This window comes from Brassica napus, assembly GCF_020379485.1.
Source record: "Brassica napus cultivar Da-Ae chromosome A2 unlocalized genomic scaffold, Da-Ae chrA02_Random_26, whole genome shotgun sequence".
Taxonomy (NCBI): domain Eukaryota; kingdom Viridiplantae; phylum Streptophyta; class Magnoliopsida; order Brassicales; family Brassicaceae; genus Brassica; species Brassica napus.
The window spans coordinates 30,880-43,833 of NW_026013946.1; the positions used below are offsets into that span (position 1 = coordinate 30,880).

A 12,954-nucleotide genomic window follows, 5' to 3' on the forward strand; every position below is an offset into this window, starting at 1 on the left:
TTTTAGATTTATAGTAATGTGTAGATTTCGATTTCTATTAGTAATGTGTAAATTTTGATTTTTACCGATTTTAGAGCGATAATTTAAGCGCGGAGTGTTTATTCCAAATATTTTTAGATTACTATTATTTCTTTAGATCACTTATTCAAAACATAGTAAATTCAATGAACAAATGTATTTCATTTTCCTCTTTGTAGAACGTCAATTCTACTTTCTATGGAACAAAATCTAAAATTATAATTTAAACATTTTTAGAGCTGAAAAAATTACCACTAAGTTAATACAGGAATTTCATTAGTAGTTACTATTTTATAATTTTGTTTCGTTTGTAAAAATATTTATTTGATTTATTTTTGAAAATATTAAAAGGCATTAGAAGCAAAACTGGTACAAAATAGGAATTAACCTAATAGGACTTAATTATCATTTTTTGACCTAAAAACAATTTTTCCCGGGTCTTTAAGGGTAGGTATTTTAGGAATACCTCACCTCTTGAACCGATTCGATCATACTCTCCGTCATACGGCTGGAGAAGTATTGTCTCTGCTAGATCTCTGGTAAGCAAAAGACTAATCAAAAGGGTGGGAACATGATCTTCTATATCAGTATGGAACGATCCTTGGCTCCCAACCACTCGCCCGAGACCAGCCAATAAAAATCAACATAATTTGTTTCCCGACCTTACGGTGGACTCACTTATTGACTCCACTTCGCGAAGATGGAACTCGCAGGTTCTTCGGACTTTGGTGGATCCACAGGATGTGAAAATCATAAAAAGTATTCCATTGAGCAGAAACCAGATGGCAGACAGGAATGGATGGCATTTTACAAATAATGGAAAATTCACAGTAAAATCAGGTTATCAAGTGGAGAGGACTTACCCGGATAGGGACAGATTACCGTTATTCATTGGCCCTACAGTTGATGTTATAAAGGCGTTTTGCTGGAAAATAAGGTGCCCACCAAAGATAAAACATTTTCTTTGGCAATTTGTTTCAGGAAGTGTAGCAGTTAAGAAGAATTTGCAGGCACGAGGGATGCAAGGGGATATAAGCTGTGCAAGATGTGGAGCGGACGAGGAATCGATTAACCATGTGTTTTTTGAGTGCCCTCCAGCTATTCAGGTGTGGGCTCTGTCCAAGATTCCAACCAATCCAGCTATTTTCCTGAAAGACTCTTTATTTACGAATATGGATCATTTATTCTGGAGAGTCGCTCCACCGATGGAGGATCATCAATTTGCTTGGATACTTTGGTACATTTGGAAAGAAAGAAATAATAAAGTTTTTAGTAATTTGGATATAGATCCTAGGGATACTCTTAATTTGGCTGAGTTGGAATCACTCCTATGGGCTGAGGCACAGTTGATGAAGGATCAGAAGATGGGAGCAGAGACTCAGGATACGATTCCTCAGTCAATCACAGGCAGATGGTGTTTTACAGATGGATCATGGAAAGAGGAGGATATGTTCTCCGGACAGGGGTGGTTCAGTACCTTACCTGGATTTGAGGGTCTGATGGGAGCTACGAACGTAAGAGCGTCTCTCTCTCCTTTACATGCAGAGTTCGAGGCTTTACTATGGGCAATGGAATGGATGAGGAACTTAAGACAATTCCAAGTTATGTTTGCAACGGATTGTTCTCAATTGGTGAAGATGGTTTCGGAACCAGAAGAATGGCCGGCTTTTGCTATTTATTTGGAAGATATCAGGAATCTGAAAGAGAGCTTTACACATTCAGAAATTATACATGTACCAAGGACGCAAAATAAAAAGGCGGATAAACTAGCACGCAGTGCCAGAACACAGCCGTCTTTCGTCGTCCACATGGATCAATATCCCCGGGGTGGTTTACAGAGTCTATATGAGTCTGTAATGTTGTTGATAAAAAAAAAAAAAAAAAACAATTTTTCCAAAAATAAAAGGGCTAAGTTGGGCTACGTTGTTCTAAACAAAGAATTACACAATTATTCTCTAAAGCACTCCAAGCCAAAAAAGATTTACACAATTATTCTCTAAAACACTCCACTTGGTGCCTTGTTCATTAATCCAACTATTAATATTTATAATATTTCGAGTGAAACCATTGGTTCAATCATGCAATAACTACATTATTTATAGCTTTCGAATTAGTTAAATATAAAAGTAGTTATTTCTTTTTCAAAAGATTAAAAAAAAGTAGTTATTTCTTTCCTTTTTATTAAACAAGCTATTTGTTTTTGTTTTTATAGCTTTCGAATTAGTTAAATATAAAAGTAGTTATTTCTTTTTCAAAAGATTAAAAAAAAGTAGTTATTTCTTTCCTTTTTATTAAACAAGCTATAGTTTTTGTACTGGATTGCCTGGAAAAAGATTTGTACTCCCAAGGAGAAGGGAGGCCTGGGATTTCGAGATTTCAAAAATTTTAATCTCGCACTACTTGCGAAGCAACTATGGAGACTCGTACAATACCCAAATTCTCTCCTGGCACGAGAGCTAAAAGGCAGATATTATCGTCTCTCGGACCCGATCGAGGTCAGCAAAGCAAGCAAACCATCCTATGTCTGGAGAAGTCTTATGGCAGCTCAAACCCTGCTCAAAAAAGGCATCCGTAAGTCGATAGGGACCGGAGACACCACCCTGGTCTGGGCCGACCCCTGGATCCCGTCAACACCGGCTCGTCCTGCCATCCCCCGCAGACCTTCCTTTAACCCCGCTCTCCGCGTGGCAGACCTGTTGGACCCGATCTCAAAAGACTGGCAGCATGAACGCCTTCGAGAGCTAGTAATCCCGAGTGACATCCCCCTTATACGTAGCCTCAGGCCGACTCGCTCTACTCGCCCTCCAAGCTATTGCTGGAACCTTACCAAATCGGGAGTCTACTCCGTAAAGTCTGGCTACCAGCTAGCCATGGATTCACTGGATGACCCAGAACCGGACAAAGTACTCAAACCCAGCATCACTGCGCTCCAAGCGAAGGTGTGGACGCTCAAAACCACAAAGAAGATCAAGCACTTCATCTGGCAGGCTTTATCCAACTGCATACCAGTATGCAATGCACTTTCTGATCGGCACTGCGGCACTGACCGATGCTGCCCAAGATGTGGATCAGATGAAGAAACTATCAACCACCTGCTCTTTGAATGTCCACCTTCCGTGCAAGCTTGGGCTCTCGCAGATATTCCATACTCTCCGGGATCCTTCCCGAGCTCCTCAATTTACAGCAATCTAGACCATGTTCTATGGCGTGCAAGCGACCGAGGAATCCCTGAAACAATCCTAGCTGCCGTCCCATGGGTGTTATGGTATATATGGAAAGCCCGTAATGATAAAACTTTCAACGGTAAAGAAATCACCCCACTGGAGACGACACAACTGGCTAGAGCTGAGGCCGAAAGCTGGCGCCTTGCTCAAATAATTGACGAACCCGCGGAGGAAATCGACGGGGATACTCGCCATGCAATGGCTACTCCACCTCCTAGAACCGGCCCAGTATGCTATACTGACGCCTCCTGGCATAAAGACGACACATATTTTGGAGGAGGAATGGTCCTGTTAACCGAGGATGGGACGACGACTTTTGGTTCATTCGCTAGTAACCGAGTCTTAACCCCCCTGCATGCCGAGTTTCAAACTCTGCTGTGGGCTATGAAATCCTCTCTACAACTGGACCATAGTTCTATGACTTTTGAGACTGACTGCCTACAGCTTGTCAATCTCATAGAAGAAGACGACGAAGACAAATGGCCATCATTGTTGGCTGAATTTGATGAGTTCCATCTTATTCGTTCTATGTTTACGTTTTGCTCCATATCTTTTATCTCTCGTTCACTGAACATCCGAGCCGACCTCCTTGCAAAGGGAGCTCGAACTCGCGGTTTCACTTTCTCCCATGTAAACTCTCAGCTTCCCAGTTGGATGGCCCAGTCGGCCAACCTCAGGGAGTTTTTTTAATAATATATGGAGCTTTCGATGTCAAAAAAAAAAAAAAAGCTATAGTTTTTGTTTCTTGTTACAGACAGATCTCTATGTATTTTAATAAAAAAGTAGTTATTTCTTTCCTTTCATCATGCGTTTTTGTTTCTTGTTACATACAGATCTCTATGTATTGCTTTCTCTGATGCGTCTAACTAAATTCAATAATAGTATATAACTGGGATAAGACATGCGTGTCTTACGCAGAGTGAGTTTATATAATTAAAACTAAAAGTATATACAGTATAACCTCTTTAAATTAATATTCTGTAAATTAATATACACTAAAAATTTCTATAAAATAATATAATTTTATAGTCTCAAATTGAATTTTTGATTCAATTAGTATATCGATAAATTAATATCTCTATAAATTAATAAAAAAATTATAGTTTTGGTGTAGTCCCAATATTATTAATTTATAGAGGTTTCACTGTAGTATTGACAAATTATATATATATGCGTTTGTGTGTGTGTTCTAATTAATTTATATGTATATAATTATGTTTTCTTTATATAATTTTTTATACGTTGAGCCGAACATTTGTAATTGTAGTTGTGGACCGAAACCTATTTTGAATTTATGATGAGCTGATCGATTTGAGCTTAAAAAATTTATCACCATATTTATACCAATAAAAACCCGTGCTTTTCCCGGGGTGAAACATTGTGAACAATATACTCTATTTGTTCCATAATATATATGTTTTAGAAGATTTTTGTTGTTACAAAATAAAAGACGTTTTAATATTTTTATATTATCTTTAATTTTATTTAAACATGTGTAATCAAATAGATTTTTCAGTCATTTCCCTAATTAGTTGAATGATTTTTAAATTCTATTTTTAAAGTTTTTTATAAGGAAAAATAAATTTGTTAATATTTTTGGATTAAACAAAACATCATGTATTATGAAACCGAAAAAATATATTGTTAATTATATAAAACATATGTTGTATTTGATCGGTTAGTACATACATAATCACTCAGTAAATTATAAGCATTGCAATTATTTTTTTAAAGAGCATAAAATTTGATTTGTAATAAGCCAGACCAAATAAAATTTTAAAAAGTATTGTACCAAACTTTTAAAAGACGATTGGTTTGTCTGAGAAAAGTATTGTACCAATTACCATATGAACGATCGTTTTGAGTGAGAAAACCTAATTTCCTTTTCATTGCCTTAATGTTCGAGTGATGAAAAATGAATGGAACGTCATATTCAGAAAAACCAATCGTTTTTTAAAAGTTTGGTACAATACTTTTTAAATTTTGTTTTGGTCTGGCTTATTACAAATCAAATTTTATGCTCTTTAAAAAACAATTGCAATGCTTATAATTTACTGAGTGATTATGTATGTACTAACCGATCAAATATAACATATGTTTTATATAATTAACAATATATTTTAGGTAAGTAGGGGGCAGCTGCCCCCATAAAATTTTAAACTTTCCTTTAAATGTTAAAAGCAAAATTAAGTTTCCCCCTTGAAAAATAGATTCTGCCCCTCTCCCTACTTTAATCTGTTCTCAAATTTCAGTATAAAATATCATTTCCCTTTTTTTAAAGGCCATTTAATATATTTGGTATAGCATTACTACATTTCCTTATTTGAGATGAGAACATTTAATCATTGTTGCTTAAATAATAACTTGTTGATGACTTTTGTAAATATCAAATAAACATCTATTTATCTAATAATTAAGAATAAACATTTTTTAGTTTATCATAATATACTCAATGGTGATGAAATTGTTTTTAAATAGCTATCCGCTCATAGTGAAAAATAATATACATACTTCTTTTGAGGAAAGTTTGTTTTTTATTATCTGAATAATATACATATTTGTCACAACAAGAAAAACATGAAATTATTTTTTTAGAATTTTTTTTACAAAATTGAAATTTTTATTTACATTAATAAACAAAAAGAAATATGAGGTTTGCATCCCTATTAAACTATATTGTATAATCTATACTATTATTTGCCAAGTAAATTTTTGCAACGGAGCTCTCACGTTAAAAGTTATAGCGGTTAATAACGTTTATACCCTTAATGAATAAAATGTATAACTAAATTAAAAAATAAAAACGGAATTTGAATTTATTTGATTAGATAATTGATTAAAACTAATAATAGTAAGAATTATCCAGTATATATTGTATTCTTTTTTGGAAAAGTCTTTTAGTAAAAAGTTAAAAACATAAATTATATATATAACTAAATATTAATCAAATAAAATGCATAACTAAATTAAAAAATAAAAATGAAATTTTAATTTATTTGATTAGATAATTGATTAAAATGAATAATAGTAAGAATTATCCAAAATCGGAAAATATAATTTTAAAAAAGAGATAATTTCTGTATATATTGTATTGTTATCTGAAAAAACATTTTAGTAATAATTTAAAAACATGAACTATATAACTAAATATTAATCAAATAAAATGTATAACTAAATTAAAAATAAAAACGAAATTTTAATTTATTTGATTAGATAATTGATTAAAATTAATAATAGCAAGAGTTATCCAAAATTTAAAAATATAATTTAAAAAGGAGAATTTTTCTATAAATTGTATTGTTATCTGAAAAAGTCTTTTTGTAAAAAGTTAAAAACATGAATTATATAACTAAATTTTAATCAAATAAAATTTATAACTAAATTAAAAAATAAAACGAAATTTTAATTTATTTGATTAGATAATTGATTAAAATTAATAATAGCAAGAATTATCCAAAATCTGAAGATATAATTTTAAAAAAGAGATAATTTATGTATATATTGTATTGTTATCTGAAAATGTCTTTTAGTATAAATTTAAAAACATGAAGTATATAAAAAAATATTAATCAAATAAAATGTATAACTAAATTAAAAATAAAAATGAAATTTTAATTTATTTGATTAGATAATTGATAAAAATTAATAATAGTAAGAGTTATCCAAAATCTAAAAATATAATTTAAATAGGAGATAATTTTTGTATATGTTGTATTGTTATCTGAAAAAGTCTTTTGTAAAAATTTAAAAACATGAATTTTATAACTAAATATTAATCAAATAAAATTCTTAATTATATAATCAAAAATATAATATTGAATCATCAAAAATCTAAAAATATAATTAACAAAAAAAAGATAATTTATATATATATATATATATATTGTATTATTATCTGAAAAAGTATTTTATTAAAACGTTAAAAACATAAATTACATCACTAAATATTAATCAAATATTTTTTCTTAATTATAGAATTAAAAATATAATATTAAATTATTTTAAGATTTATTTTAGTATAATGAATATAGTGTACAAAGAACTTTTCAAAAATTATGAAAATGTTTAACCCCGAATCGCAGACAAAACACATAGTTCATTTATAAAATTGAAAAATGTATTTATAAAATATTTAATAATTATTAAATATTCAATTTTATTTAAATTATTATTAACCCCCGATGAAATTTTTTTCTAGATCCGCCACTAGGACCTGCTATGTATTCTTTGTTTGCATGCATACGGTGTGTATATAGTAGCCTTATATAGATTACTTATACACAAAGAATATTAGTAATATAATAAATGTTGAAATTGTATAAACCATAAAATAAATTTGTGTGTGACTTAATATGATTACTTTTTGGGTAAATTATACATATTAGCATGCCACATTAAATACACAATATATATTGTTTCTTCAAACGATAATATCCACTAACAAATATTTTGCATATTTGGTGAAAGGATATCGACATCCCCTAAATTTTAGGATGGATTTATGACGATATATAAAACAGACTAGGTGACCGGTCCGCACCATGTGCGGACATAATAAAATTCAAAATATAGAATAAATAGTGTATAGTTTTAGAAGTAACGTATTTTACATCTTAATACCACCGTCTTTGCGAGAAAGCCTCAGTCATGGAGAAAAGCTGGTACTCAATATTTGACATGGACGAGAGGGAACAAAGTAACTTCAGTATCAAGAGGCAGTTAATGTGTATATGTATAATTGCAACGTCCCAAAATAATTTGTGTGTTTAAGAAGAAAATTTCAAGATGGATTTTATATTGTAATAAAGTAAGTCATTACAAACGAATTAAGAATTTAGAAACATTAAGGTAAATTGACATTTAAAATTTTAATAAATATGATAATAACTTGGGCAAATTTTTTTTAAAATAAATAAGGTAACTTACATTTAAACTATTCATAAGTTACTTTGCAACTTGCACATGTCAAATCAGAAAACAACATGTGCAATAGGAAAATAGCTGAAGAAAAAAAAACTGATGATATAGCTCACCTTCCCAAAGAACATATAGATCTCTTATTATAATTTAAAACATATGATAAACCAATATAAATAATTTTATAAATTTATTTATAATTTAATAAATGATTTATAAAACATGCATGGAATTTATTAGATATTAATAGTTATTATGATACTTTATATATAAATATAAGGTTTTCTATACGTATATCAATTCAAATAAACATTTTTGTTTCTTATTTTATGTAATTTATAAATATATAAAAAATTTGATCACATTATTACTCTTTAATAGTTTCGACAATTAGTTACCATAAATAATTATTTCTAAAATTATGTAGATTATTTGAAAAGTGGTAATTGAATTATCCTTTCCTTTTAGATATAACTATAATAAATAAAATCCTCAAATCGTCGGCCAATCAAATTATAAAATTTGAAGAGTTCATTTATGATCGACACGTAATAAAAAAATCACTTATATGACTTCTCAATCAATTTGTAGTAGGTTTATATTTTTATAAATAATTTATAAAATTTTATAAATTATTTTAAAATTCTGATAAATTTATTCTTTAAACAACGTTAAATAATTTAAAAATAATATTAATAAACATGTTTGGATTTTGTTATATTTAAAATAGTTATTATATAACTATATTCGAATACAATTCATCAAGTAGAGTATAAAACTGTAGGACTGGGCAAATAAACCGAACCCGAAAACCCGAACCGAATCCGATCCGATAAAAATGAATCCGAACCGATCCAAACTCGACGTAAATACCGAATGGGTCTTGTTTTGTGGTATTTCGGGTTATGGGTATTATCCAAACCGAACCCGAATCTAAATGGATATCCGATAGAACCCAAAACATTCAAAACCTCGAAAAGATCTTGTACCAAGCATGATCTCAATTTCTAATATGTATCCAAAATACAATAAGAAATATTGAGCATCTAAAATACTTATCTATTACATGAAGGTTGGTGGTTCTATTACATGAAGGTTGATGGTTAAAGATGGCCGTTGAATCTTGAAGTATTTATATTTTGATTTTGTTTTCGTTAAACAATGTTTCTCATTTCATGAGAACTTGGTTTTCGTTTTATGCTTTTATTTATTTGGTTTTCTTTTTATCAGTAAATATGTGTACTTTTCGTTTGATTTTGAATGATCACAGTTGATGTTCCTTATTTTTGAATCGATTTTACTTAAGTTTTAGTTACAAAATAGGTACAAATCAGGTATTTTAAAACTGAAGAACCGATTTTACTCATGTTTTGGTTATAAAATAGGTAAAAATCAGGTACTTTTAAACCGAAAAACCGATTGGGACCCGAACCCGAAAATATATTGGGTTGTACCAGTTCTTTGAAGATTCACTAACCCCGACCCGAATCCGATAGAACCCGAACCGGTCCCGAACCGAACTTTCATATAAACCGAATGGGGCTGATTTTGATGAACCCGAAAAACCGAAACCCGATTGGATAAAACCGAAACCCGATTGGGACCCCGAATGCCCAGGCCTAAAACTATTATAATTATCTTATATAAAATTTCATTCATTATATTTTATAGTTTATAAATATTAAAAGTAATAAATAAAACATTATTAATCTTTCTATAATTTAGAGAATTAGTTTTCATAAATTGTTATTTGTAATATTCTTTAGATTATATGGCACATGATGTTAAATGATTTTAAACTTACCTTAAATTTGTAGATCTAAATTAAATAAATAAAAATTAAGAACAATCGACCAATCAAATTATAACAATTTCTTGAAACTTCACCAATGAGCGACACGTCACTAGAAATCACTAAAGTGACTTCTTTTTCAAAATATGAAATAAATAGTGCATAGTTTTAGAAGTAACAGATTTAATATTATCATTAATTAGAATTGTATTGTATATGTGTTGTAATTCTTTATTTTAGGTGAATAATATTATTTTTACATAAATAATATCGAAAAATTTATGTAGACATATTAAAAGAAAATATAATAAAATTGAAAATATTATCCATAAATAATATAAATTATGAATTACAATTCTCGATAAAGAAAACAAAATCCATTAGAAACCTGAAAAAAATTTCTTAAATTTTGTAAGCAATTGGACGGGTTAACATTATTTGATAGATCTATAAGTTTCTAAATTTTATTGAACAGAAAATAATATTAAATTGACATACCGTCATCGAAATAGTGGAAATACTTGATTCGTAAGCTGTGAAGGTATACCGCGCATCCGCAAAATAGTCGAAATATTAAATTGAAATAGTTGAAATATTAAATTGACATAACGCGCATCCGCAAAATACTTCTCCGGAACTTCACTCGGAAATTCATCAGCTATTCCAACAAAAATTTGTTTGAAAGAAGCCAATTTTGTACGGATGCGCGGTTGTCCGATAATCACCAATAGCATCTACAATTTGAATAATTGGATGACCTTCGCATCACCCTCGGTTAGTTTCCCTTCAAATTGTTTGATGAGCTGTTCACCAACTGAAGCATGAATTCTTGTCCCCTACACGAAGATGTGATAAAGTTATATGAGTTGGATTGAGAACAAAAGACTAAAGACAATTATGAGTTGTAGAAAATGTAGTAATCTACTTACTTCTTTATCAACGAAAACCATTTCATGGTGTTTCCAAAATCTTTGTTGTAATTTCTCCACAAGTGAAGAATCCTAACCTCCATAAGTCATGTATCTTGACATGGTTTTAATTGCCTGATAAAAGATACTCGGTTTTTGGGAGCTTGAACTATTGCCATATTGTTTTTAAAAATTTGATATCTTCACAACATTGTATTGTATTGTATGTAAGATCTTGGGAGTATCTTTATATATAGTCGAATTTTCATAATAAATGACGTTTGAATATTTATTTTCCGCAATAAATATTGAAATAGATTAAAGAAAGATATTAACTCTACATTGTCATAATCTGGTTTGCATTTAATATATGTAAGATTTGCGCAAGTAATGCATATTTAAAACAAGGTATCATTAAAAATGAATTAACAATTTAGAAAGATTTAAAAGTCGAATTAATGTGATACTAACTTGCGCAAAAAATGTTTATTCTCAATAAGACAACTTTTTATTGTCGACCTTTCAAAAATAAATGACGTTGCTATATTTATTTTTCACAATAAATATTGAAATAAATTAAAGAAAGTTATCTCCTTATTAACTATTTCACCGAGAATTTTATATTGTAATAAGGTAAGTCATTACAAACAAATTTAGAATTTAGAAACATTAAGATAAATTGGCATTTAAATTTTTTAATAAATGTGATAATAACTTGGGCAAGAAATTTTTAAAATAAATAAGGTAACTTACATTTAAAATATTCATAAGTTACTTTGCAACTTGCGCAAGGAAAAAAATTTATTCATAAGTTACTTTGCAAAATAAATAAGGTAACTTACATTTAAACTATTAATAAGTTATTTTAAAATTCTGATAAATTTATTGTTTAAACAACGATAAATAATTTTAAATAATATTATTAAACATGTTTGGATTTTGTTATATTTAAAATAGTTATTATATAATTATATTCGAATACAATTCATCAAGTAGAGTATAAAAATATTATAATTATCTTATATAAAAAAAATTTCATTATATTTTATAGTTTATAAATATTGAAAGTGATAAATAAAACATTATTAATCTTTCTATAATTTCGAGAATTAGTTTCCATAAATTGTTATTTGTAATATTCTTTAGATTATATGGCAAGTGGTGTTAAATGATTTTAAATTTTTAGATCTAAATTAAATAAATAAAAATTAATAGCAACCGACCAATCAAATTATAACAATTAAATTGAAACTTCACCTATGAGCGACACGTCACCAGAAATCACTAAACTGACTTCTCTTATAATATATAGGCGGATTTAAAACAAGGTAAGTCATTAAAAATGAATTAACAATTTAGAAAGATTTAAAAGTCGAATTAAATGTGATACTAACTTGCGCAAGAAATGTTTATTCTCAATAAGGCAACTTTATATTGTCGACCTTTGAAAAATAAATGACGTTGCTATATTTTTTTGTCACAATAAATATTGAAATAGATTAAAAAAAGTTATCCCCCTATTAACTATTTCACCGGGAATTTTATATTGTAATAAGGTAAGTCATTACAAACGAATTAAGAATTTAGAAACATTAAGATAAATTGGCATTTAAAATTTTTAATAAATGTGATAATAACTTGGACAAGAAATGTTTAAAATAAATAAGGTAACTTACATTTAAACTATTCATAAGTTACTTTGCGACTTGCGCAAGGAAAAAAAAATTCATAAGTTACTTTGCAAAAATAAATAAGGTAACTTACATTTAAACTATTCATAAGTTATTTTAAAATTCTGATAAATTTATTCTTTAAACAACGATAAATAATTTAAAAATAATATTAATAAACATGTTTGGATTTTGTTATATTTAAAATAGTTATTATATAATTATATTCAAATACAATTCAACAAGTAGAGTATAAAAATATTATAATTATCTTATATAAAATTTCGTTTATTATATTTTATAGTTTATAAATATTGAAGTGATAAATAAAACATTATTAATCTTTCTATAATTTTGAGAATTAGTTTCCATAAATTGTTATTTGTAATATTCTTTAGATTATATGGCAAGTGGTGTTAAATGAT

General features: G+C 28.8%; 1 protein-coding gene across 1 annotated transcript; it reads left to right on the plus strand.

Moving 5' to 3' along the window:
• The first annotated feature begins 800 nt into the window (after positions 1 to 800).
• On the plus strand, positions 801 to 3,932 carry LOC125594011. The gene is made up of 3 exons (XM_048770333.1): positions 801 to 1,124; positions 1,365 to 1,532; positions 2,352 to 3,932. Exons 1-3 carry the CDS (start codon positions 801 to 803, stop codon positions 3,930 to 3,932), a joined length of 2,073 nt encoding a protein of 690 aa, XP_048626290.1.
• Positions 3,933 to 12,954: the final 9,022 nt, after the last annotated feature.

Coding starts and splice junctions, on each gene's coding strand:
- LOC125594011 (XM_048770333.1), top strand. CDS start 801: ATGGCAGACAGGAATGGATGGCATTTTACAAATAATGGAAAATTCACA. Junction 1,125..1,364: donor AGTGCCCTCCAGCTATTCAG/GTGTGGGCTCTG, acceptor GCTGAGGCACAG/TTGATGAAGGATCAGAAGAT. Junction 1,533..2,351: donor GTCTGATGGGAGCTACGAAC/GTAAGAGCGTCT, acceptor GCCTGGAAAAAG/ATTTGTACTCCCAAGGAGAA.